This window comes from Emys orbicularis, chromosome 6 (assembly GCF_028017835.1).
Source record: "Emys orbicularis isolate rEmyOrb1 chromosome 6, rEmyOrb1.hap1, whole genome shotgun sequence".
Lineage (NCBI taxonomy): Eukaryota > Metazoa > Chordata > Testudines > Emydidae > Emys > Emys orbicularis.
In genome coordinates, this window is record NC_088688.1 from 49,149,464 (window position 1) to 49,175,144 (window position 25,681).

A 25,681-nucleotide genomic window follows, 5' to 3' on the forward strand; every position below is an offset into this window, starting at 1 on the left:
CTCCCATCATAGGTAGTGTCTTTACTAAGCGCTACTGGTGTAGCTCCGCTGCCTTACATGTAGACAAGCCCTCAGGGACACTAAACTGGAGGACATAAAAGGAAGCCTGGCTTGGAAATTCTTCATCAGGAACAGCAGCTAGTTCAGAAGCACCAGAGGGTGCCACAAACTAGGTAAAGGCGGAGACCAAAGGGACACAGTGGCCTTAACTGAAACCAGACTTAACTAAAAAGTCATTGCTTCTCTCTCAAATAGAATTTCTGCAAGCTAGTCCACATTCCTCCTTCCTACACAGGTGACTCATCAATCAACTAAAAGATTGGCAACAAGACTCCAGAGTTCCCAGTTGAGACATCCCTAGAGCAACATAATTAACCCCAGCTTGCCAGAAAAAGAATTTCAGCCGAAGGTACTTGTAGGTATAGGTTCAAGTCATTAGACACAAATCAACTAACTCCACCGTGGCTTTCGTAGTTCAGACTTCTATCTTGACATCTTAAAAATACCCACTTGAGAGACAACCAGTAAAATACCCCAAATCTCTTTGGGTACTGCAGAGAAAGGTACACACTTCCAAGTTTCTCTTCTTGGTACAGTTTTTGGTGGCATGCATTTTTCCAGATATTGTGCTGCTAAAAGCATATCCTCTGCCAATCTGACTCTGACATGTTCCAGGAGGCATCAGCAAATTCTGGATGGTACCATATGGACGCCACTGGTTATCTGCAATCATTTTAAAATCAAACCAAAAAAAAAGTGACAGATTCTTCTCCCCAGGCTGCTTTTCTGGTATGAGAAGATTTCCCTCTGTCTTCCATGAGGGCTCCGAGGTTTATCCCACCTTTAAGAGGCTGATTTGAAACTAGTTTGGAAAAAGAAAAAAAGAAAAAAAAAGTGGTACAGTCTGAAAAGTATCTTCTATCTATCCTGCTTTCTGGAAGGGATGTTTCAGATTTCTTTGTCTAGGTTCTCTGAAGACAGTGTCCTGGTGGGGGGAATAGGTACAATACCCTTTTTTGCCTTCAAGTGAGATGAACTGTGGTCCTACTACATTTTTTGGTAAGGTAAGCAGAAGACACCGTAATAACTGACGTGTACAGGAAATCCAATTCATCCCAAACTCTTTCTCACGGCATCCCTGAATCCATTTTTCCAGATATGCCACCCAGGAACTTAAAGTCTTGGTGCAGCAGGTCCATAGATACAATGGTTGAGATACACTTGATCACCAGCTCATATCTGCTCTTAAAGAGATTCCAACTTCACAGGATTTTTTCTTCTTTGGTGGGAGGTACTTTCCTCTCTACTCAACAATGGATGCAACAGAACACTTCAATCAAGTCCTTAGCTGAAGCTCCTAACATGCAGGACTCTATAGGGTACACAAAGTCTATTAATAGCTTTGAGAAGGATTAGTATGCTCAAGATAAGCCTTAGTTATTTATTTCAGCTCTGTATACAGGGAAAACATCTTCTCTTTCCTACTCCTGGAAGGAATTAGATGCTGTCTCAGAAGAGTTATAAAAACCCTGGCAATCTTATGTAAAAGGAACTTGGATCACCTGTTATCAAGGGCATGGTTCAAAGAGACCCCTCGGAGCATGTTGCTCGGTGTGGACCACCACCATAGGGAGGCGGTCACCGAGTTCGGCACAGTGAGGACCTTGTCCAACCTGTCCGTGGCTTGGGAGAATTGCAAGGCCAGCCAGAGTTGTAGGGGCCTCATCCTGAGCCTGGCGTGGCGAACCACATACGTGCACACTGACATGTGACCTAGCAGATGTAGGCAGGACCTGGCTGTCGTCGCTGGGAACCTTACAATCGAGTTGATGAGTCCTTTCAGGGTCTCGAACCTGTCTGGGGGGGAGAGGGGCCCTGGCTGACATTGCGTCCAGGAGCGCCCCAATAAACTCCATGTGTTGGACCAGGACTAACGTGGACTTGGTGTTGTTTACCAACAGGCCCAGGGCGGTGCCTGTGGACAGGAGGAGTGCCACATGATCCCTCACCTGCGACCAGGAGGTGCCCTTGACCAGCCAGTCTTCCTGATAGGGGAATATCTGGACCCCCCGGCACCTGAGGTAGGACGCTACTACTGACATGCACTTTGTAAAGACCATGGGGGCAGTGGATAGACCAAACAGGAGGACCATGAATTGGTAGGGATTCTGTTCCACCACAAAACGGAGGAAGCACCTGTGCCCCTCGAATTTTGTGGATATGGAAGTACGCGTCCTGTAGATCGAGAGCTGTGTACCAATCCCCGGGATCCAGGGAGGGGATGATGGAGGCCAGGGAAACCATGTGAAACTTGAGTTTTACCAAGTACTGGTTCAGACCTCGCAGGTCCAGTATGGGTCTGAGCCCCCCTTTGGCCTTCGGGATAAGGAAATACTGTGAGTAATATCCCTCGCCCAGGAACTCCTTGGGCACCGCTTCTATCGCTCCTAGTTCCAGGAGCCTCCTGACCTCCTGCTCAAGCAGAGCCTCATGCGATGGGTCCCCCAAGAGGGATGGGGGCGGGGGGTGGTTGGACGGGTAGGAGGTAAACTGGAGGGTATAACCTCGAAGATGGTGTTTAGGACCCAACGGTCCGAGGTGAGCCGCGACCATTCCGGGAGGAACGCACACAATCAATTGGAAAAAGGAAGCTTTATTGGGGGTGGATCCCTGCTGAAAACTGGCGGGGTACCCCCAAGCATCCTGTCAAAACCACTTTTTACCCACCTGCTTGCCCTTAGAGGACCCAGGCTGGGGGGCAGGCTGGTATTGTCTTTGCAGGTATTTCTTGAAGTCCCGTTGCCTCTTATGGGAGGCCTTGTATTTCGGGAGAGAGGCCTGGGCGGGAGCCTGCTGTGGCTTGAACTTGGGTTTTGCCGGAGCAGGGACATAGAGGCCCAGGGTCTGGAGGGTCGTACAGGAGTCTTTCATGCCGTGCAGCCATGTGTCTGTTTCCTCCGCAAACAGCGCCTTCCCATCAAAAGGGAGATCCTGCATTGATGACTGCACTTCGCGGGATAACAGAGAGCAGAAGCCAGGACACCCGTCTCATAGACACCGCCAAGGCCATGGACCGTGCGGCCGTGTCCGCTGCATCCAAAGTGGCCTGCAGAGAGGCCCTTGTGGCAGCTGCCCCTTCCTCCCCGAGCGCCTTAAACTCCTTTCTATCGTGCTCCCGGAAGTCCTCGAACTTGGGGAGGGATCCCCAGAGATTAAACTTGTAGCGACCCAGGAGAGCCTGATGGTTTGCTACTCTCAGCTGGAAGCTTGACGACGAATAAATTTTTCTCCCGAAAGCATCCAGCCTCCGAGAGTCTTTGTTCTTTGGGGTCAGGGCTGGCTGCCCATGTCGCTCCCTGTGGTTGACCGACTCGACCACCAAGGAGTTGGGCGCCGTGTGGGTATACAGATACTCGTGCCCCTTAGTGGGTATGAAGTACTTGCACTCCGCCTTCTTAGAGATGGGAACCAAAGAGGCTGGTGTTTGCCACAGGGCATTTGAAATTTTCGCCACCCCTTCATGGAGCAGCAAGGCCGCCTTGCCCAGTGCCGAGGGGGACAACACATTGAACAGGGAGTCTGAGGGCTCTTCCATTTCCTCAGCCTGGAGATGGAGGCTCGCTGCCACCTTTTTTAGTAAGTCTTGATGGGCCCGGTAGTCCTCCTGTGGGACGGAGGGGGCGGGGCCGCAATCAGCTCTTCCGGACAGGGCGAGGAGACTGGTGTGGTGCTTTGGGTGTCAGCCAGCACTGGAGGATCCACCACCTGTTCAGACTCCGGGCACAGCACCGAGGAAGTGGGGCCCGTCGACTCTTTTCTTGGCAGTCTAGGGTGCTTGACGCCCCGGCCACCGAGCGAACCCCCACCGGGGGCTGTGCATGAGGCCACGGTGCCCACTGGTACCACGGGGCCAGCCACAACGCACGGTGCCATTGGACTTGCTGAGGCACCGGCGGGGCCAGCCGATGAGGCTGGCTAGCGTGGCCTGTAGACAGGCAAATGTGAGCGGAGGTCAGGCTGGCGTACGACACGCTACTGCCTCTGGACTGGGAGTGGCGGCAGTGCCGGGATCTACGTCGACCATGGGACCGCGACCTCGAGGCAAGTGAATGGCACCGACAGTACTGGCTGCTCCGTGAGCGATCTCGACGAGCGGCCCCGCGACGGCGAGGAGCTGACGATGGACGCCTGGAGCTACGGTGCCTTGGCGGAGACTTTGAGCAGGATTCCGAGCGGGAATGGCATCGACGGTCATGCCATGACCGACTGTGGTACCGCCTTCGAGGTGAGGACCGTTGGCGACATCCACCACAGTCCCGTCTGGGCTCGCTCCGTGAAGACTAGCGGTGCTGGGAGTCCCGATCGGATGGCACCCAGACAGTCTGGCTGGCGTCGAGGGCGATCCACATGGACTGAGCCCTGAACGGTCACTGGGCGGTGAGCAGTGTCAGGAATGTTCCCGCGACCGAGACCGGTACCGGGCTGGCGGTGACTACGGTGATCCCAGCGGCGGCTTGCCTCTGGAGCGTGGGGCCGGCATCAGCAGCGCTCCCGGCACAGACATGACGTCCTTAGCCACCTGGAGGGCTTCGGGCATAGATGGCACCTGGACATCCGGAAAGGCCTGATCCGAAGGGGCCGGGCTACTCCGCTGCGCATGAGTCGGAGGCCTAGGGCCCGATGGGGACCAAGGACTACCCGACATGGGTCTAGTCTCTGTCCCAGACTTCCCTCAGTGCCGTTGCAAAGAGGGAGTCTTTCCTGTCCTATTGGAATGCTCCGTGGAAGGGGAGCAGTGCCGACTAGTTGAGGGTGCCGGAGGGTCTCTGCACACCAACGCTGCGGTGCCGGGGTCAGGGCCAGCGCCAACTCTATCAGAATGGCCCGGAGTCTAATGTCCCTTTCTTTTTTAGTCCGGGGCTTGAACGACTTGCAGATCTTACATCTTTCGCTGATATGGGTTTCTCCCAAGCAGCGCAGACAGTCTGTGTGCGGGTCACTCCTTGGCATAGAACACCTACAGGAGCCGCACAACTTAAATCCCGGGGCACGGGGCATGCCCCGGCCCGGGCTCACTAACTAAACTTCACTGAAAACTAACTGACTACAGGTACTACTGAATGAACAGTTCTGGGGACAAGCTGCAGCAAGGTTGGAGCTGAGCAGTTCCGACGCACCTTCACTGGCGACAAGAAGGAACTGACAGTGGGGGGAGCGTGCAGCTCCCCTTATACCGCGCCAGGCAGGTGCCACTCCAGGGGTCGCGGGGGGGCGCTCTCCCCCTACGGGTACTGCTAGGGGAAAAACTTCCAGCACCGGTGCACGTGGCAAGCATGCACACCTACTGTGGAATACACATGAGCAATTACTCGAAGAAGAACAGGAAGCTTATTATAAAACAAATGGGAGGGCACAACACTGCAAAGGAGATGAGGGAGTAGCATTATGTCTATCTGGGAAATCAGTAAAAAACAAAAACAAAAGACTTGTTTCATAGGTATCTACTTGACAGATATTATTCAAAGCTATTGGAGGCTGAGGGTTGAAGAAATGACAAGTATTTAAGACAGTCCTTCTTGACAAACCCACAAACAGTAGGATAAAATGTTTTCTTACTCCTTTTTCTTTTCTTTTATCCTTTATAAACTTAAAGAAACAGGCACCCGCTTTTGTGATTCACTCTAAACTACAAAAGTTTGATTTTCATGTCTCTTAGAAAAAAAGGAGACCTCGTAACAAAAAGCACAATTTGATAGGCTTTTCTACCTAACCCTAACATGACATGCAACTAACCCAAGGCATTTTAGATTGCATTACCAGGAAATGCAGAAGTTAACTGTTTGATGCTGAAAAATTAAATGTAAACAAAAACAAATTTGTTAATCCTTGAAGCCCACTTTGCACAGGACAAACTGCAGCTGACAAACTCGTAAAGTGGCCCAAAAGTATTGTTAAAGAAAGCTTGTAAGGCTTTTCAACAGTACGAAAGACAAGATTATCTTGTATAAACAAGATGATTTTAAGTCAGGTTAAGTAGAGTTAACACAAAAACTGGAAACCTTTTTTCCCCTCCCTCTAACCATACAAAATAAAAAAAAGTAGTTGTATATTTTTAGGCAAAAGAATCTCATTTTCTGTAATTAAAAATAGTTTTTAATTGAAGTTTAAAAGTTTGATAGTTTATTGTATTATACAAATATTGGTTCTTCCATACATAGCCAAATTCTACTGGGCATGACCTTTAAGCATCTTTAAAGTTTGTTCTGCCCCCTCAGTAAACAAACTTTCAACACTGCTAAAATTGCAAATTTGAAATATTTACAAGTGTACATATATTTTTTAAAAATCTATTCACAAGTTTTTGCTTTGGTGAGGTTTTATCTAAAATCCAAACTCATACATTATGATTCCCATATTGGAACTCGGTAATTTTCTTTTTTCTCCATAAACACAATAAACCAAAGTAAAAAGGTATGCGGGACAGGGAAAGGAGTGGAGAGAGAGTCAGAAGAGAAGTGAAGGAGCCATAAAAGGTAGGCTTTACATTTTCTATTAAATTAGAAACATTACCTTACAGAACATGTCTCGGAGATCATCTTTTGGGCTAATCCACGATGCAACAGCATCACAAAAAAATATAAAGTCCTATAAGATTAAACATTACATAAGTTAGAAACTCCATATTTGCATCATTCCAATTCATAAATTAAGGAAATCAATGATAGATTTCTTAATTTGTAAATGTTGCAGGAACCTCAACTTCAATCCACACATGCTTCTATTATATTTTAGATTTACTTTCAAGTGAGTTTAGTATTTGTATAAGGTGCAGTATGAAAGCCCTTAAGACTGAATGCCTCTATTAAAAGAGCTAACTGGGTAAATTTTTCCCAGATACACTTGCCCAACTAAATGCACTGCACTGGAAAGAACCAAAGAGCAGGGAAATCTTTCAGAGAAAAGACAGACTACTGCAAACTTACAGCTATAATACATCTCCCCTTGCTCAAAACACCCCCCACCCCCTCCAAGGCTGCAGTACTCCTCTCAGGAGAGCCAGGGTAAAGTCAATACAGCCCAAATTAAGTTTTTCTAACCCACAAGTGTCATAATGTCATAATCCAACCTACCTCCCCTCCACCCCCAAAATCCTGCATCCTGGGTTCATCTGCTCTGGTAGGTTATTCCTCTGCCCAGCCATTAAACCGTATTCCCTTTCACGTTAAGTTAAAAATATATATCTATATAAAAATGTTAAATAAATTTTTTTTTTCCCCCTTTCACCTCTTTTGAAACTATGTGTTAACATGAGTCTTCAAAAATCACAATTAACGAAGCACAATGGGGGCAGGAGAGATGGAAGTATTATGTAGAGAATAAGGCAAAAGTGGAATGAAGTGAAGGAGCCAAAATGGAACAGCCAGGCAACTTAGTAAATTTTCATGTCAGGCCTCAAATTCCAGATCAATTATTATAGTTATATGGTAGATAACTACAGGCTCCGTTTATAATCCATAGGGTAAATCAATGTCAGTATAGATCGAAGACTAAAAGTGAAAAATTAGCATTTTAAAAGTTTAACAATAAATTTGCCTTTTCTTAGCCTTTTCTTCTAGCTGCTTGTAACAATGTTGTCTTAAGTGCCCTTCCCCTTCAATTCCGAAAATTTTGCTTCAGTGGACTTTAGATTCCATCCAGCTCACATGACTGACAGGCTACAACTACAAAAATTACATCATCCAATGTTTTCAAGTTTTTATATTTAATTTACTGTATACCCAACCATCTATCAGATAACGACTAAAACAGATCTCTCTATAAATCTTCTGCAGCAAAAATGTAAAAGTAGGTTGTCTTTCAGAAATGGTTTATGACTAAGGCTACGATTTTGTCATGGATATTTTTAGTAACAGTCAGGGGCAGGTCACAGGCAATAAAGAAAAAAAAAAAATCACGGAACCCGTAACCTGTCCCTGACTGTTACTAAAAACACCCATGACAAAATGGGGAGGGAGGAGGGTCCAGCACCCTGCCCCCCACCTCCCACCGCGGCTGGGAGCTGCATTGCCCAGTGGCTGAGCAGCTCTGGAGTCCCTCTGCTGCCGGTGGTTGGGAGCTGCGGGGGTGAGGAGTTGCTTGCGGTGACTGAGCGGCTGCTTTGGGGTCCCCTGCCAGCGATGGCTGGGGAGCTGTAGGAGAACCCCCCCACCCATGACTGCTGAGCAGCTCTGGGGTCCCTCTGCTGCCAGTAAGTGGGAGCTGGGGGAAGTGGGGGAGGAAGCGTGCAGCAGCGGCTGGGCAGCTCAGGGGTCACCAGCGGCGGCTGGTCAGTTGCAGAGGGCCCAGCAGCTGCGGGAGAGTTCCCCGTCACCAGCGGAGGCTGGGCCGCTGCAGGGCCCCCAATGTCACGGAGATCGCTGGAAGTCATGGATTCATAGAATATCAGAGTTGGAAGGGACCTCAGGAGGTCATCTAGTCCAACCCCCTGCTTGAAGCAGGACCAAGCCCCAGACAGATTTTTGCCCCAGATCCCTAAATGGCCCCTTCAAGGATTGAATTCTCAACCCTGGGGTTAGCAGGCCAATGCTCAAACCACTAAGCTATCCCTCTCCCCCTGACTTCCACGACCTCCATGACAATCTTAGCCTTATTTATGATGTACGTAAAAAACAAGACTACAAACTTTTTCCAGAGTATCATTAACTTATCACGTACCAGTCTTCACTAAAGACTCAGTCCTGCATTCATCACAAGGGATTAACTAAATGAATTTTCATTATCCTTAAAAGATTTTACTGACCCTGATTAGCTGTGATTAAAATAAATTCCTTTAAAAATATGTGTTTGATATAGTTACGTGCATCCAAAAGGCAGAGCTGATTGGAAAAAACAGATTTTCTATCCCACAAAAGTTTTCAAGATTCTGGAGAAAAAAGGCCTCAAATGGGATAAAAAGCCAAAATTTCAGAGGTTTTTTTTTCCAAAATGAAATTCTGAAATTTTTCTGTTTCAGGTCAATAGAAACATTTTCTTTCTATACATTTAAAACTTTTTTTTTTTTTAATATGAAAGTAAAACAAAGTAATTTCCAAACCAAAATACCCCTAAAATCTTTGTTCCTAAAGTGTCAAAAAGGGTGTTTTTACTTTCAAGGCTTTTCCAATTTTTTTTTTTTTTTAAATAGATACAAGTTAGCCAAAAATTTCAATTTAGTCAAAACTGCATTTTCCAACAGAAAACTGCTTTGACTAAAATGTTTCCATTTGTTCTACCAAAAAAGTGATGATATTCATGTAGTAAATGAAGTTTATCATGGATCTTTGGCTGCCTCACCTGTACTCTGTCCACTACACCTACTCAACTCTGCGCAGCTTTCAAACAGCTACCTTAAGAGAAAGGTGTAACCCCCTCATCCGCCCAGCAAAAGGTTGCAATAGAGTAAGGAACAGCAAAGGAAACAGTCTTAGACCCTTGACAGGTTAGTTTTAAGGAGCAGTAGTCTTGCAAATCATATTGGCTAATAATGGTATATCACCCTGCTGGTAAACTGGAAGTCGTCCCTCACCAAGAATATAAGAGAAATTTTTTTTAAAAGTGCTTAAGTCCCATCTGAAAGACTCAGCACTTAGGTTCTTCTATGCACATTTTCATAAAGTCACTTATGGTACCTGAGCACCTAGCAGGTTCCACTGAAATCAAAGGAAGATGCTGGGTGCTCAACATGTTTGAAAATCTGGCCAGTTCCTTAGGTGCTTATATATCAACTTTTTTGAATCACAGCCTTTGTTTCTAGCCCTGGAAGTTGACAAATTGAGATTTAAAAGTCATGCCAATATGCATTTTAAAGTGCTACTTTAAAGGTTTCTGCAATATAACATATCTCCCAACATGAAATCTGTATATTTTGATCTACTACTTAGCTAACTTGGCTTTAGAGGCAGAGAGAGGGATTAAAATGCATCCATAACATTTTTTCAATTCAGACCTTTCTAGAAGGTTTTTCTGTAAAATAACAAGAGTACTTGTGGCACCTTAGAGACTAACAAATTTATTAGAGCATAAGCTTTGTTAGTCTCTAAGGTGCCACAAGTACTCCTGTTATTTTTGCGGATACAGACTAACACGGCTGCTACTCTGAAACCTTTCTGTAAAATGTGAGGCTAACTGAATGCATTATAGATTCTGTTGGCACTGATTTATGATGATCTGTGGAACTCATTCATGACTTCAGTACTTGCAAGTTACAGTCATAGCAAACATAAGCCAGTAAAACCTTTATGCTGCACTATAAAGGTTACAAAACAACACAACATAATGCAATGCTTTCTATCAGAAGATCTGGAAGCACTTAACACAAATTAAACCTCACAGCACACACCCTGAGGCAGGTATGGCAAATATTACCCCCATTTGACAAAGGAGGAATCTAAAGCACTGAGAGATTAAGCTACTTGAACAGCACACAAGAGATCTGTCAGAATCAGACTACACTCCAGGTCTGACTCTCAGTCTTTTACTCTAACCCACACATTATGCACCTTCTAAATAAAAGGAACACTAGGATGAAGTGTGATTAAAGAAAAACTGCAGAGTAATTAAAAGCTATTCTAACACTGCAAATTAAAAGAAATGAACCAGTAACAAAATTGATTTTTAATCTGAAGTAGTAATTATAGTATAACCAGCAATGTCGTTGCTGAGATACTGAAACCACGACAAAACTTAGTAAAAACAAAAATGTTAAAATAATCAACTTTGATCATTGTAGAATACCTTTAAGATATGGTGGGTAGTGGCAGTCATTTATTAGATGTATGTTACTATGTTCTTTATGCCCGAAACAAAATAGAGATCTGAAGTGAATACTGTAGACTCCCGATTATAAAATTAAGCATACCAAACAATCATTCTTAAAGGGAACGAGCCCTGCAAAGATGTGACACCATGCAATTTATGTTAACATTTAATTGGTGTCTGAAGTCACTAGTTCACATTAGACACGTTATATTTCAAATATATTTTGCATACATATACTATTATACAATTACATTAGTCAACTGTCATCTTTTCAGATTTTGAAGCTGTTTTGAAAAGAAATTAATGATAGACTGAAATGAATGATTGATTGAATGAAAGACTAATTTTTGTCAAGACTGTACAGTTTCAGGATGTACAGACTAACAGTAACACATTTTTGAATAGTTACATAGCCATTCATTATTTTTTCATTTGTACAAAGTACATTTTTGGTTAAGTTAGTTTGAAATAAGTTTACATCTTTTGAACTTTAAGTTATGGTTTGAACACTTTGAAGTGATGTTGAGTTTTAGAAAGAAAATAATATTTTTAATTGGACATGAGAACAGCTGCGATATGATACAACCACTTTGTGAACATATTACTTTTTGGCAAGGAGTGCAATAAAATATCTAAAATTAACTCTGTGTGTCTTCAATATTTCCATTTCAATTAGAGTAACCACAGGAGGGAAAAAAAACAAACTGAGTCAGATCCTCAGCTGATGTAAATGGTTTAATCCTCTTGAAATCAATGGAGATACACCACTTTACACCAGCTATTGTTCTTTAAAAGTTACTACCAATTGCACCAATATGTGCTTAACTTCTTTTACAGCATTCAAATTAAGCTTTAACTGTTATTCCTACTCAATTTTAGGATGAGCCTGTCAGAACAAAAATCAAATGCCTATGCAAATATCTTACTTGGACTACTCCACTAGGGTTGACTGTGATCATGGTACAAATCCCACGGAAAGCAGAATCCTTTTCCTCATTGTCCCTTATGTTCCGCAGAGAGGTACACCTAGTAAATTGGAGAACCAGGCTATTAGGCAACAGAATCAGTTTTTATTTAATTAAATTAACTAGTTTGACAGTATTTGATGGAGTAAGAGTCACACTGAGGAGATATTCCTAGAATAGTTTTCAAAACACTTCAAATAAAGATTTCAGAGTCTCTTTTCATGTGCAATTTATTTGCATTTAGCTTCAGAAGTTAGATGAAACTTCTACATTTTGTAGAATTCTGAATTTTAAATGCTGCACCATGTACAATTATGATTTCTAAAAGTGACCTGTATTCCATTAAATACCACTAAAACGTTTATCCACAGTACTGATAAGAGCTATTATAAGAAAAACAGACTATACTGCCACAGTATGAAGTATATCAGAGACCACTTACAGAACAGTTATTTAACTTTTACAGAAGCAAGCAAACTATTTCATACATAACAAATCTATAAACATGTATTCGTTACAGCAATTCAAGTCTCAGACTGAATTTTTTTAAAGTAATGTAATGCATAGTTTAACTTTTACAGTACTTGCATGCATCATATTATCATTCTGATGGATTTTAAAATGCTCTTTCATAATCAAGCTTATTAACACAGCAAGCATGTGACAATCTTATCCCATGCATCAATTAGTCGTTAGCCACAACATAAAATGTACATGACGGTGCTACTAAAAACTCACAAACCTGATAGGACAAGATTAGTCACATGGTTGGCAATGATTAAGGATTGTGATTTTGTAACCAACTGAAAATATATCTAAAAGTGAGATAGAGAGAAGAAAGAAAAAGTGAAGAAAAATGAATTAAAAAAAAAGATTGAATAATACACACCAGGGTCTTATAAACTGCTGTAGCATGGGGGCCACCTCTTGAGGACAAACGTAACCAAGACGACCAATTGTTATTGCTAAGGTAACGCAATCACGGTTATACACCACCAAACGCCAACCAAGACATGAGCAAATGAGGGGGAAGGAGAAAAAATAAAGAAAAAACAACAAATAACTCAGAAACAGAAACCAACAGAATCTGTGTATGATAATAAACATAAGATTTCACTAGTGCTGTTTATTACCACCCCCTAAAATAAGGGGCAGCAACATATATGGTATACTCTTGGGGATTTAAAAAAAAAAAAAAAAAAAAAAGAGGAATTAAGTAAATGAGAGAACACCAAAAACACAATTTAAATTCCAAAGGCTATTTGAACAGAGATATTGACTTTGCCCTCTTCATATTTAGCTCTGCAATCTTGTTATTTAGAAGTCAGTGATAAACTAGCTACTCACAGGTATTATTTCTAATGTTCTTGATACAAAGGCACTAAGCATTTTCAATTTATAATATCAGCTGAATATACTATAAGTAATTTAAGAGTTACTTTGTTTTATGCTCGCACTATTTGAATTTCAAAATTAAAGTTTGCATTAGATTACAATGTTAAAATTAAACCGAGAATGTGGTTACTTTGAATATGCTCTTTCATCTACAACTAAAATATTAATATACAAGCACTTTTCTTGCTAAAGACTTCATATATATATATATATATAATTTCATCATGATTTTTATCAACAATTTTTTTCTAAATTAACTCTCAGCAGGTAAATAGCTCATTAATATCTATAGAATTTATCATAGTGAAATAGGCACTTTAAATCACATCTACTGAATGCAATAGAATTTCTCTTGGGAGAATCTGACTTCTGGCACAAAGTTGTTAGCACAAAAAGAAGTTTATTCCATTTGTGTATCTGCCTAAATAGATAGCTTACTTCTTACTGTCTGTAAGGGGCAGACTGAAAGGTAAGGTGATCACACAAGAATGCTTTTATTGGTGTTCACTCAACTCACAGAAGATTAATCTTTCAGAAAAAGGAGAGGGTGGGGAATAATGTTTAAAGATTACTTAAAGCAAACTACATGAATAATACTAAAATCCAGCAGATTCATATGAAGCAGAGAAAGGAAACCTATGTTCAAGAGACATACTATGCAACACTCTAATTAAAACAGGCATTTGTGAGCACTCCCATGAAACATGCAATAAAGCAGATGATGCTCTCTCCAGTCAAGTTTGGTGTAGGATATGCTAGCTTTCTGAAATTCACTTTGGTCATATGACCAATTATATTCAAGCATATTGGTCACATAATACTTCTGTTATCCGTATCTGCAATATCCATGGCACGCAAAATTTTCAGCTAAATTAATTTTAAGTGCAGCCTCACAGCAGTGTCAATTTTAATATACATACATAACGTTAGCAGCATTTTTATATCAGGAAGATAGGCAGTTAAATGTTTATATTACAAGATTTTTTTTTTTAAAGCCACATTTGATAAACTCCATTAATCTTCTACATTGCAGAAGCCTATACAAGGAGAAGTATTTTTTGTGGAGGCTGAAGATTGTGTCACCTATCCACTTCCTATGCAATGATTTTTTTACTGAGTGTGTCTTAGTTATATTGTTACAGGAGAAAAAGTTAGACAAAAATCACAGTAATACAAAACACACCAGGAAAATGTAAATATTTTGGTAGCATTTGCTTGCTATGCTAAAGATTAGGGTAAATAGAAAAAATATTCTAGAACACGTAATATATAGGGTGATATCCTACAACAAACTTCTTGTAAGTACACCACATTCAACATTTATTTGCAGTTGCATATCTACATTTACATTAACTATTAAAGAGTAAACAACAACAAAATCAGTGTTTGGATGCTTCTATATCTGCAACAGTAATAGACGCAAGCACTTGAGCACTGGACGCATGTCAATTACTACATCAATTAATAATAAGAAGAAAAACAGAATTCACTTGTCGATATTACCATCTGGCAGTCTAATTTACATAGCTGCTCTAAAATGGTTTCTTAAATAAAAGCAGTATCTATAACATGCCGAACAACCAGCTAATTCTTCTTAAAGTTCACCTTCCACACTAATTTTGAAAACACTACATTTTAAACATTTAGTTTCACAAAATACTGGAGATGACACACAAACTAAAACACTTCCAATTTCTCTCTTTTTAACCTCTCATGGTACAGTGCAGTCCTGTACTTGTGACGTCAATGTCAAGGACATCAGCTTGTGATGTTTGTCTAAGAAGGAGGTTACTTCACCCTGTACAGCAACTAGTTCAAGGTGCGTGTCCCTATGGGTACTCCACTTGAGCTGTGCATGCACCTCACGTGCCATTGATAGATTTTCATTAGCAGTGTCCATTCGACCCACACATGCGCTGCTGACAGCCACGTGCCCTGCACCAAGGCTACATCAATCTGAGCAGGCAAAACACTCTCAATTCCTTCTCCACCACTGAGTCTCAGGAGAAACTGAAGCAGAGGGGAAGGAGGGCGGGTAGTGGAACACAGAGGACAACAAATCTCAAAGAACTAGTTATCACACAGGGTGAGTAATCGCTTTTTTCTTGAGTAGTGTCCCTATGGGTGCTCCACTTTGGGAAATTCCTGAGCAGAATCCCTATAAGGAGGAATAAGCTTTGGAATAGAGTCCAGCACAAAGGAACTGCACTGCCAACTGCTGCATCAGATCTAGAGGCACCGACAAGGCATAGTGCCTGGAGAACGGTAGTCATGACTGGAGTACAGGTATGGAGGGGTATGTGCTGTTTAGGAAAGACCGGAACAAAGGTAAAAGTGGGGGAGTAGCATTGTATGTCAACAATGAGATAAACTGTAAAAAAATAATACGTGATGGAATGGATAAGACTGAGTCTGTCTGGGCAATACTCACACTGGGTAAAAGAACTACTAGAGCCTCCCCTGGGATAGTGCTTGGGGTGTGCTATAGACCGCCGGGATCTAGCCTGGATATGGACAGAGAACTCTTTAATGTTTTTAGGGAAGTAAATACTAATAGGAACTGTGTAATCATGGGAGACTTTAAACTTCCTGGATATAGATTGGGGAACAAATGCTAGTAACAATAATAGGGCTCAGATTTTCCTAGACGTGATAGCTGATGAATTCCTTCATCAAGTAGTTGCTGAACCGACGAGGGGGGATGCCATTTTAGATTTGGTTTTGGTGAGTAGTGAGGACCTCGTTGAGGAAATGGTTGTAGGGGACAACCTTGGCTCGACTGATCATGAGCTAATTCGGTTTAAACTAAATGGAAGGATTAACAAAATTAAATCGGAGACTAAGATTTACGATTTCAAAAGGGCTAACTTTAATAAATTAAGGCGACTAGTTAGGGAAGTAGATTAGACTAACATATTTATGGATCTAAGGGCGGAAGGCGCCTGGGATTATTTCAAGTTGAAGTTGCAGGAGCTGTCGGAGCCCTGTATCCCGAGAAAGGGAAAACGGTTCGTAGGCAGAAGATTTACACCGAGCTGGATGAGCGAGCGTCTCAGACGGGTGATTAAGAAAAAACAGAAAGCGTACAAGGAGTGGAAGATGGGAGGGATCAGCAAAGAAACCTACCTTATTGAGGTCAGAGCATGTAGAGATGGAGTGAGAAAGGCCAAAAGCTGTGTAGAGTTGGACCTTGCGAGGGGAATTAAAACCAATAGTAAGAGGTTTTATAGCCATATAAATAAGAAGAAAACAAAGAAAGAAGAAGTGGGACCGCTTAAGACTGTAGATGGAGTGGAGATTAAGGATAATCTAGGCATGGCACAATATCTAAACGAATATTTTGCATCGGTCTTTAATGAGGCTAATGAAGGACTCAGGAATAGTGGCAGTGTGACAGATGGGAATAAAGGAGGGGGGGTTGACATTACCGTATCCGAGGTAGAAGCCAAACTCGAACAGCTTAACGGGACTAAATCGGGCGGGCCGGATGATCTTCATCCGAGAATATTAAAGGAACTGGCGCAAGAAATTGCAAGCCCGTTAGCGATAATTTTTAATGAATCTGTAAACTCGGGGGTGGTACCGTTGGACTGGAGAATAGCTAATGTGGTTCCTATTTTCAAGAAGGGGAAAAAAAGTGACCCGGGTAACTACAGGCCTGTCAGTTTAACATCTGTAATATGCAAGGTCTTGAAAAAAATTTGAAGGAGAAAGTAGTTAAGGACCTTGAGGTCAATGGCAATTGGGACAAATTACAACACGGTTTTACGAAAGGTAGATCGTGCCAAACCAACCTGATCTCCTTCTTTGAGAAAGTAACAGATTTTTTAGATAAAGGAAATGCGGTGGATCTAATATACCTCGATTTCAGTAAAGCGTTTGATACGGTACCGCATGAGGAATTATTGGTTAAATTGGAAAAGATGGGGATCGATATGAAAATCCAGAGGTGGATAAAGAACTGGTTAAAGGGTAGACTGCAGCGGGTCGTACTGAAAGGTAAACTGTCAGGTTGGAGGGAGGTTACCAGTGGAGTTCCTCAAGGTTCGGTTTTGGGTCCGATTTTATTTAATCTATTTATTACTGACCTCGGAACCGAATGTAGGAGGAAAGTTTGCGGATGATACAAAGTTGGGAGGTATTGCCAATTCGGAGAAGGATCGGGATATCCTGCAGGGAGATTTGGATGACCTTGTAAACTGGAGTAATAGTAATAGGATGAAATTTAATAGTGAGAAGTGTAAGGTGATGCATTTAGGGATGACTAACAAGAATTTTAGTTATAAGCTGGGGACGCATCGGTTGGAAGTAACGGAAGAGGAGAAGGACCTCGGAGTCCTGGTTGATCGCAGGATGACTATGAGTCGGCAATGTGATGTGGCCGTGAAAAAAGCTAATGCGGTCCTGGGATGCATTAGACGAGGTATTTCTAGTAGGGATAAGGAGGTGCTGGTTCCGTTATACAAGGCACTGGTGAGACCTCATTTGGAGTACTGTGTGCAGTTCTGGTCTCCCATGTTTAAAAAGGATGAATACAAACTGGAACGGGTACAAAGAAGGGCCACACGGATGATCCGAGGAATGGAAAACCTGTCGTATGAAAGGAGACTCGAGGAGCTCGGTTTGTTCACCTTAACCACAAGAAGGCTGAGGGGGGATATGATTGCTCTCTTTAAATATATCAGAGGGATAAATACCAGGGAGGGAGAGGAATTATTTCAGCTCAGTACTAATGTGGACACGAGAACAAATGGATATAAACTGGCCGTCAGGAAGTTTAGGCTTGAAATTAGATGAAGGTTTCTAACCATCAGAGGGGTGAAGTTCTGGAACAGCCTTCCGAGGGAAACAGTGGGGGCGAAAGACCTCTCTGGCTTTAAGATTAAGCTTGATAAGTTTATGGAGGGGATGGTTTGATGGGATAACGTGATTTTAGTCAATAGGTCAATAACGTGCCATCGCTGGTAATTAGTAACAATGGTCAATGATGGGATATTAAAAGTTACTACAGAGAACTTTTTTCTGGAGGGTCTGGCTGGAGAATCTTGCTCGCATGCTCGGGGTTCAGCTGATCGCCATATTTGGGGTCGGGAAGGAATTTTCCTCCAGAGTAGATTGGCAGAGGCCCTGGAGGTTTTTCACCTTCCTCCGCAGCATGGGGCAGGGGTCACTTGCTGGAGGATTCTCTGCGACTTGAAGTCTTTAAATCATGATTTGGGGACTTCAACAGCTGAGTCAAGGGAGAGAATTATTCCAGGAGTGGGTGGGTCAGCTTTTGTGGCCTGCATCATGCGGGAGGTCAGACTAGATGATCATAATGGTCCCTTCTGACCTTAAAGTCTGTGAGTCTATGAGTAGGTATATACTGAAGATTGTGTAGCAGCTCCACAGATCTCAGATACCAGAACATTAAGTAGAGCCACAGATGTAGATTCTGACCTTGTCAAGTGAGCACTAACAAGCTGTAATACATCCCAAAATCCATTTTGACAGTCCTTGAGCACAAACAGCAGAAGCTTTGGATCTTTCTGTAAACAAGACGGAACAGCCTAGGAGACGTATGAAATTATTTAGTCCTATCTAGATAGAAGACGAACACCCTCCTGACATTTAGAGTATGGAAGGTGGTCTCCAGGTTGGAATAATGTGGTTTTGGAAAGAAAACTGGTAGGTAAATGATCTGATTCAGAGGACGCTTTAGGAGAAACCTAGAGTGTGGTTCTAAGGAAACTTTGCCCTGGTAGGATACTATGAACAGAAGGTCTGCTATTAAGGCCTCCATCTCTCAGACTCTGCAGGCTGATGTAATAGCCACTAAGAAGGCTGTTTTCATGGACAAATGCAGTAGCAAGCAGGTCACCATCAGTTCACAAGGAGATTTCATGAGTCTTAAGAACCAAATTATGGTCCCAAACTGGGGTGGGGACTTTCACCAATGGGAAGAGATTACCCAGACCTTTCATGAACCTAATGGTTGTAGGGTGAGCAAACAATGAGAACCCCCAAACAACGGTCTGAAAAGGCAGCGCAAAAAAACAGAACTAAGTGATGGCCCTGTTTTCTTTAGTTGCAGCAGATCTTCCAGAACAAGCAGAAGTGAGGCGGATTCAGGGACAGCATTCTGGAATTCATACAAGCGACTAAATCTTCTCCACTTTTGAAGGTAAATATTTCTGGTAGAACCTTTCCTACTATTTAATATCTCTTATACCTCTGCTCACCAGACCTACTAACCCTGCAAACTATCAAGGAGCCATGCCTTTGAGTCAGAGAATGCTCAGCTGGAGATGCAGCAGTCAACTGGAGCCCTGGGAGAGAAGCTCAGGAGTGACTGGAAAATTTATCACTGAACAAAGAGCTAGGCGAAACAGGTAAGGAAACCATGCCTGCCTCAACCATACCAGAGCTATTAGGATAATTCTGGTCTTGTCCGGTCTGATTTTGTTCACCACTTTGAGAATCAGAGGTGGTAGGGGAAATAATAAAACAGCTTCCTCATCCAAGTGAGAAGGAAGGCTCTCCCCAAGGAATTGTGACCTAACCTTCCCCCGCCTCCCACCCCATCTTTGAACTGAAAAGATGGCATTTTTGTTTGTAGTTGTGGCAATGAGGTCCACCTCTGGAAATCCACAAGTCTGAAATATGCTGACAAGAACTAGGAATCCAGCTCCCATTCATAGTCTTGGGGGAAAAAACCTGCTCAGAGCATTGGCTCTGACACTTTTCCTACCCTGGAAATATATTGCTGAAATTCGTATGCAACATTTTATACACCATTTCCATAACCTTATTGCTTCTGCACAAGGAAGGGGATCTTACTGCTCCCTGCCAATTGGTATCAAACAAGCAGTCCATGTGGTCAGTCATGACTTGGATAGGCCTATGTCTGATGAGAGGCAGAAAATGAAGACAGGTATTTCTGACCACTCTGAGCTCCAACAGCTTGATACGGAGGGTAGATTCTTGGGGTGACCATCTGTTCTGTACCATTACAGCACCAAGGCGCACACATACCTATCTTAACAGAGATGCATCCATGGTTACGGTTAACCATTGGCGTCAGTTGGAGGCAGGGGATCCCCGCCCCTACATTGTGAGGAACTATCCACCAATCTAAGGAGCGTTTTACCTGTTGAGGAACTTACACCTGTTTGACTAGGCTGTCTCTGGCAAGTAAACTGATCTGGGCCGCCCCTGGAAACAGCCAAGGTGTAAGCTCACACTCAGTCACAAAAATGCAAACCATCATGTGACCTAGAAGTTCAAGAGAGCTTCTGACTGAAATCTGGGGGCTCCCTTGAATAGTTCTGACAAAGTTTGATAGTGTTGTGAATCTGTCCATGAGAAGGAAGGCCCTGGATGCCAAGAAATCCAGGGATGATACCTCCTATAAATTGTGTATTCTGAAAAGGAGTCAGTCTGGATTTTCCCCATGTGCAATTGGTGACCCAAAGTCCAAGAACAGAGGAAGTGCTTTCCAGGGGGCTGACAACACTTCTTGGTACGACCGTCCCTTGAGCAACCAGTCAAATACTATGATTGCCTCATGACACAAGCAGGCAGTCACCACTGGGAGAACTTTTGAAAACACTCTGAGCTGAGGAGACCCCAAACAGGAATACCTGTACTTAAAATGATCTAAGATTGGCCTCTGTCCTCCTATTTTCTTTGCACAAGGAAGTACGTTGAGTACAAGTCCCTTCCCCAAAGCTGAGCAGGGACTGGCTCTCTCGCTCCTGAACAAAGAAGGGAGTTTAATCTCTTGTCTTAGTAGGAACGGATGAGAAGGGTCCCTGAAGAGGAGAGAGAAAGGTAATATGGATGGTGTAGCCCGATATTACTTTCAGCTCCCATTTGTCCAAGATGATATACTCTCCTGCTTGTCAGAAATGGGGGTTAGTCCTCAAATGGGGGGAGGTGGGCAAATCATTGCATCTCACAGGCTAAAGAGAAGGGAGGGTCCGAACCCTTGACCATCCTCACAAAACTGACTTTTTACATGGCTAGTAATTATCCTTTAGCAATGGTAGGCTGAAATTGTTCTCTTTAGTCCGAAGGAAGGTGTGGAATAAAGGAGCTAAATTTTGCATAATTTGTAAAGTTGCACTTGGCCATCAGTACCTGATATTTCGCAGTGCAGAACTGCAGGGTTGCCAGTGGGTAAGATTTTCCCCCCAGAAGGTCCAGGTCCTTCTGGTCTGTCATATGGGGTGGATTTATACCCGTATTTGCCCAGTTTGATCACCATTTCAACCATCAGAGAGCTGGCTGGAGGATAAGAAACTAGTCACTCAGAGTCCTTGGTGGGAAAAACAATACTTTTTAAATCGTCTCTTACACGTGGGTGTTACTGTAGCAAAGGTTTGCAAATGGTATTTTCAGGTTCCAGCAGAGCCTCGCTGATAGGAAGGGAAACTCTGGCTGATGTCGCAGAGTGAAGAATATCCAACAGCTTGTGTTGGGATTCTTTGATTTCCTCAAAAGGTATCTGTAGGGAGTCTGCCACCCATTTAATGAGGTCTTGAAACTGCAAAAAATATCATTGGCAATAGATAGAGGAGGGGGCATTACCACCTCAGCCTATGAAGATGATGAGATGGCAGCCTGGGAGATAACTTCTTTATCCGCCCTTCTCTTGATCCTTGAATATTTCCTCCTATTGTTGGGGAGTAGACGTTTGAGTCTCCCTATCATCCCGAGAGGAGGAGAGGAGAGGAGAGGAGCGGGGCTCTGGAGACTTGCCAGCGATAAAATGCCCAGGGACCCCAATATGGCCATTGAGGTTGCATCCAGAGTTGTTCCCACCAGGAATGACGAGGTTCCCGGACATCTTCCCTGTCTCTTTGAGAAAAGGGGATTTGTATATTGGTACATAGGAGTACGCCGAACAGAGATTGATGATACGGAAAGGAGATCTCCATTATCATCCTCTTCCTCCTCTAATGGGAGAGCTCTGACTGAAGAGAGGTGACAGTACTGAGGAATAGCTCAGTGGTTTGAGCACTGGCCTGGTAAACCCAGGGTTGTGAGTTCAATCCTTGAGGGGCCCATTTAGGGATCTGGGGCAAAAATCTGTCTGGGGATTGATCCTGCTTTGAGCAGGGGGTTGGACTAGATGACCTCCTGAGGTCCCTTCCAACCCTGATAGTCTATGATAGTCTACTGGGGAATGTATAAAGGTTCGGAGACAGAGGTTTTCAGTAGAGAGATGCTCAGTACCTGTCACCAACAGACACACTGGTTCAAGAAGTCACCAATAAGCTCTTCAGCTACCTAAAGTCTTCCAGTATTTAGTTGTGGTACTGACAGACCAGTACGCCTGTCCCTACAGGAAGGTACCAATGGTTTTGAGCGCTTAACAGGTAGCGCTGATGTAAATGGAGGTTTAGACTTAAATGGTACCAAAGAGCTCGATAAGGGTACTGGGAGAGATGTTAAGTCCAATAGTACTGATCTTCTGTGTGTTTGCTCTGACCATCTCCACTAGACAATAACTCCTTCTCAGAGCCATGTTTACTCTTAGAGCTGCAGGATTTTCCCACCTTGCTGGTACCAGAAGAGCCTTTTGCCACTACAGTACCAAGCATGGCTGCTGACCTGGTCGGAGAGTGAGCACTTTCTGAGATGGATACCTTAGGAGGGGAATTAGAGCGCCTCTTCTCAGGATCTTTAGAGGAGATCTTCAAGGCTTTCCCCTTTGTAAGAGTATTGCGCTGAGGTCAAAGGGCTGCTAGAGACCCCAGGGATTGATGTACAAAGGGGATCTCCTGACCTGGCTCCGAACCCAGGTGAAGGGAGCACTCCATCATTAACAGTCACAACTTGATTTCCCAGTTCTCCCATGTCCCATGGCTAAACAGGAGTTACACTTCTGTGGGATGCAACTCTCTCTCAGGCAGTGAATACAGTTAGACTGTCCATCGCTGACTGGGATAGCCTCTCCACACGAGGCGGTGCTTAAACACCTGTGAACAGGCACACCCTTCACAGAGAGGATTTCCTCAGAGGAAATAAAACAATCTTTCAATAACCAGTAATTAACTATTACTACTACTAACAAACTAAGCACAAAAAACTCAGCAAGCAGCCGAGGCACACAAAATGCAGACATAATAAACTCCATCTCAGGCCAAGGTGGTTGAGAAGAAACTGAGGGCAGTTCTCCTGCACAACCTGATGTAGCCTCGGTACTGGGCATGAGGCTATCAGCAGCATATATGTAGACCAAACAGACACCACTAGTGAAAATCTCGGATCAAAGGCGTGTGGGGCACATGCACACCAGAAGTGGAATACATATAGGGACACTACTCAAAGAACTATGGTTTCCTCACCAAAAGGAAAACAATGAGTAACTGCAAAAAATTTGAAAGGACACTCAATTACTAAGAAAATGTCAAGAAAAAGTCGATATACTAAAATGAAACTCATTAAATCATAATTAATTTAGCTTTTCTAGAGTATGGAAGGTGCTCTTTATACCAGAACATGCTCTCTAAAAATGCAAAAGAAACAAGCCTCAGGAGTGCATGTTTAATAAGACACTTGCTAGCAGCTCCCAATATGAAGGCCACTGTCATTGGCCAGAATATAAAATGTGCATGCTATCACTGGAGTAGTTTTCATAATTTTTAATAAAAAGTTAGGCACTACAAACTACATTATACACTTTATTTTTACACTTTAATTTGATTGTAGTACCGTTACCACTAGAGATCAAGATTTTTTTAGTGCAATTACTACAAACTGATTTCTCTCTAATATTTGGTGCACCCGTTGGATTTTTTTGGTTTGTTTTTGTTAATTCCAAATCTTCATTTTCCTCTGCCATTTTCACATATGCCAATTATGTCTTCAAGCTTTTCAAAGTTAGACACATTATGTATGTATGCATGCTACATATGATATGCATCTAAACTAGTGTAAAGGAAAACCTCCAATTCTTTCAGGGCTAACAAAGCGATCAATTTTATAAAAAGGGTTTTAAAAGCAACAACCATAAGAACCTAAATATAGGACAGTTGGTTCACTGCAGCACTGAGACTTGTAAAAACTTCTGCAAAACAGAGCTGTTTTTGCTTATAAACGCTGTAAATGTATCAGTTCTGGTTTGGTTTCCCTAAGCAATTTTTAAAGGCTGTGGGTGATTTTTGACCTCTGAGAGACAACTACATAATTCCTTTCACCACAAACATTTCAGTTATAGGGTACCTGTGTTCTCTAACAACGTCTTTGGTGTGTTGGGTCTGTTAATGATTTCTACAAGCTGGTGCAACACCATAGGAATATAAGGCTGCATCTCTATACCTAAAATAGCCAAAAAACAAAAATTCAGAAGAAAACGACTATTACAATAATCAATCTATCAAAATAGATCCGTGTGTATATACTTTAGACTAACACTCAGAATCAAAATTTTCATTTGCCATTTAACTGAACAAAAAAGACAAACCTTTAAACATTTTATATTGTAAACATGCATTCTCAAAAAAAATATATATATCATCAATTCTTACCCATTTGAATGGAGATTTCACCAATTGCCCATGTAGCATTGTTGCACACAGAAATGAACTCAGGATTTAGGTTGGTTCCCAAAATCGGCATGAAATCAGCTAGAAAGAACAATATTTTTAAACTGACTGTGTGCAGTAAAGTTGTTTTTTTCCCACTACTAGAAGTTCTCAGTAAACAATTTTTCATAACCTAAAAATATGTAAATGCATGGAATGCCTCATGTAGAACAGACAAGAGTTAGGAGCAACAATTTTGCAACTAATTCCTCAAATAAGTGTGTCATGAAGGCACACATCATGTCATTGAACTGATAAAACATCTGACAAGAATGAATTCAAATTTTAGAATCCCCAAGTCAGTCCAGTAATTGTTTGGAGGAAAGTTACAGGCCTCTCTGGCATATACCTCTGCCAAAGGGATCAGCAAGTCTATAAAAACCTACAATGGATACTATGACCCTTCTGCTGAAATAAAGAAAATAAGCTCTTGGCTAAGCTTTTCACATTTTCAATTATGATGTGCAGATGTTTGCAATAGAAACAATACACTCCTAAAACAAGCAGTATAGGTTGTAAATCAGGGATACAATTTTATCAGCTTTTCCATTTTCAGCAGAAAGTAGCTACATTAGTTGCAAAACAGTCTGAATATGCCAGATCAAAGCTGACCATGGTATAATCAGTCTGGAGAAAAACACTCTTGAACAGTTTAAATTTAATTTAAGAAAAAAGCAAAATGCAAGGTGCCTTTATAAAGTGTGATCTAAATAGATCTATGTCCACACATTGTTGCTGGTTCAGGGTGGTGAAAACTGAACTTTGCAAAGCCTGGCCCAGTGTGCTTAATTCACTCAGAAGCAGGGATAGTCAATTATTTTTTGTCAAGGTCCAAATTTCTTGGTCAAAGTATAGTCAAGGTCCAGACTCCAGAGAAGAAGAAAATAAAAAATAAGTAAAATATATATTAATAAATAAATAAATAAATAAATAAATATTTGGGGGTCCGTT

The 25,681-nt window shown here is 42.5% G+C and overlaps 1 protein-coding gene across 1 annotated transcript in view; it reads right to left on the reverse strand.

The window, feature by feature from the left end:
- TNPO1 (transportin 1) overlaps positions 1 to 25,681 on the reverse strand; it is a 123,444-nt gene that overhangs the window by 1,391 nt on the left and 96,372 nt on the right. Inside the window, exons 18-22 of the mRNA XM_065405982.1 lie at positions 24,674 to 24,772; positions 24,369 to 24,464; positions 12,652 to 12,727; positions 11,724 to 11,823; positions 6,571 to 6,645 (exon numbers count right to left, since the gene is read on the reverse strand). Coding sequence (XP_065262054.1) covers positions 6,571 to 6,645; positions 11,724 to 11,823; positions 12,652 to 12,727; positions 24,369 to 24,464; positions 24,674 to 24,772 — 446 coding nt within the window. The remainder of the gene's footprint in view (positions 1 to 6,570; positions 6,646 to 11,723; positions 11,824 to 12,651; positions 12,728 to 24,368; positions 24,465 to 24,673; positions 24,773 to 25,681) is intronic.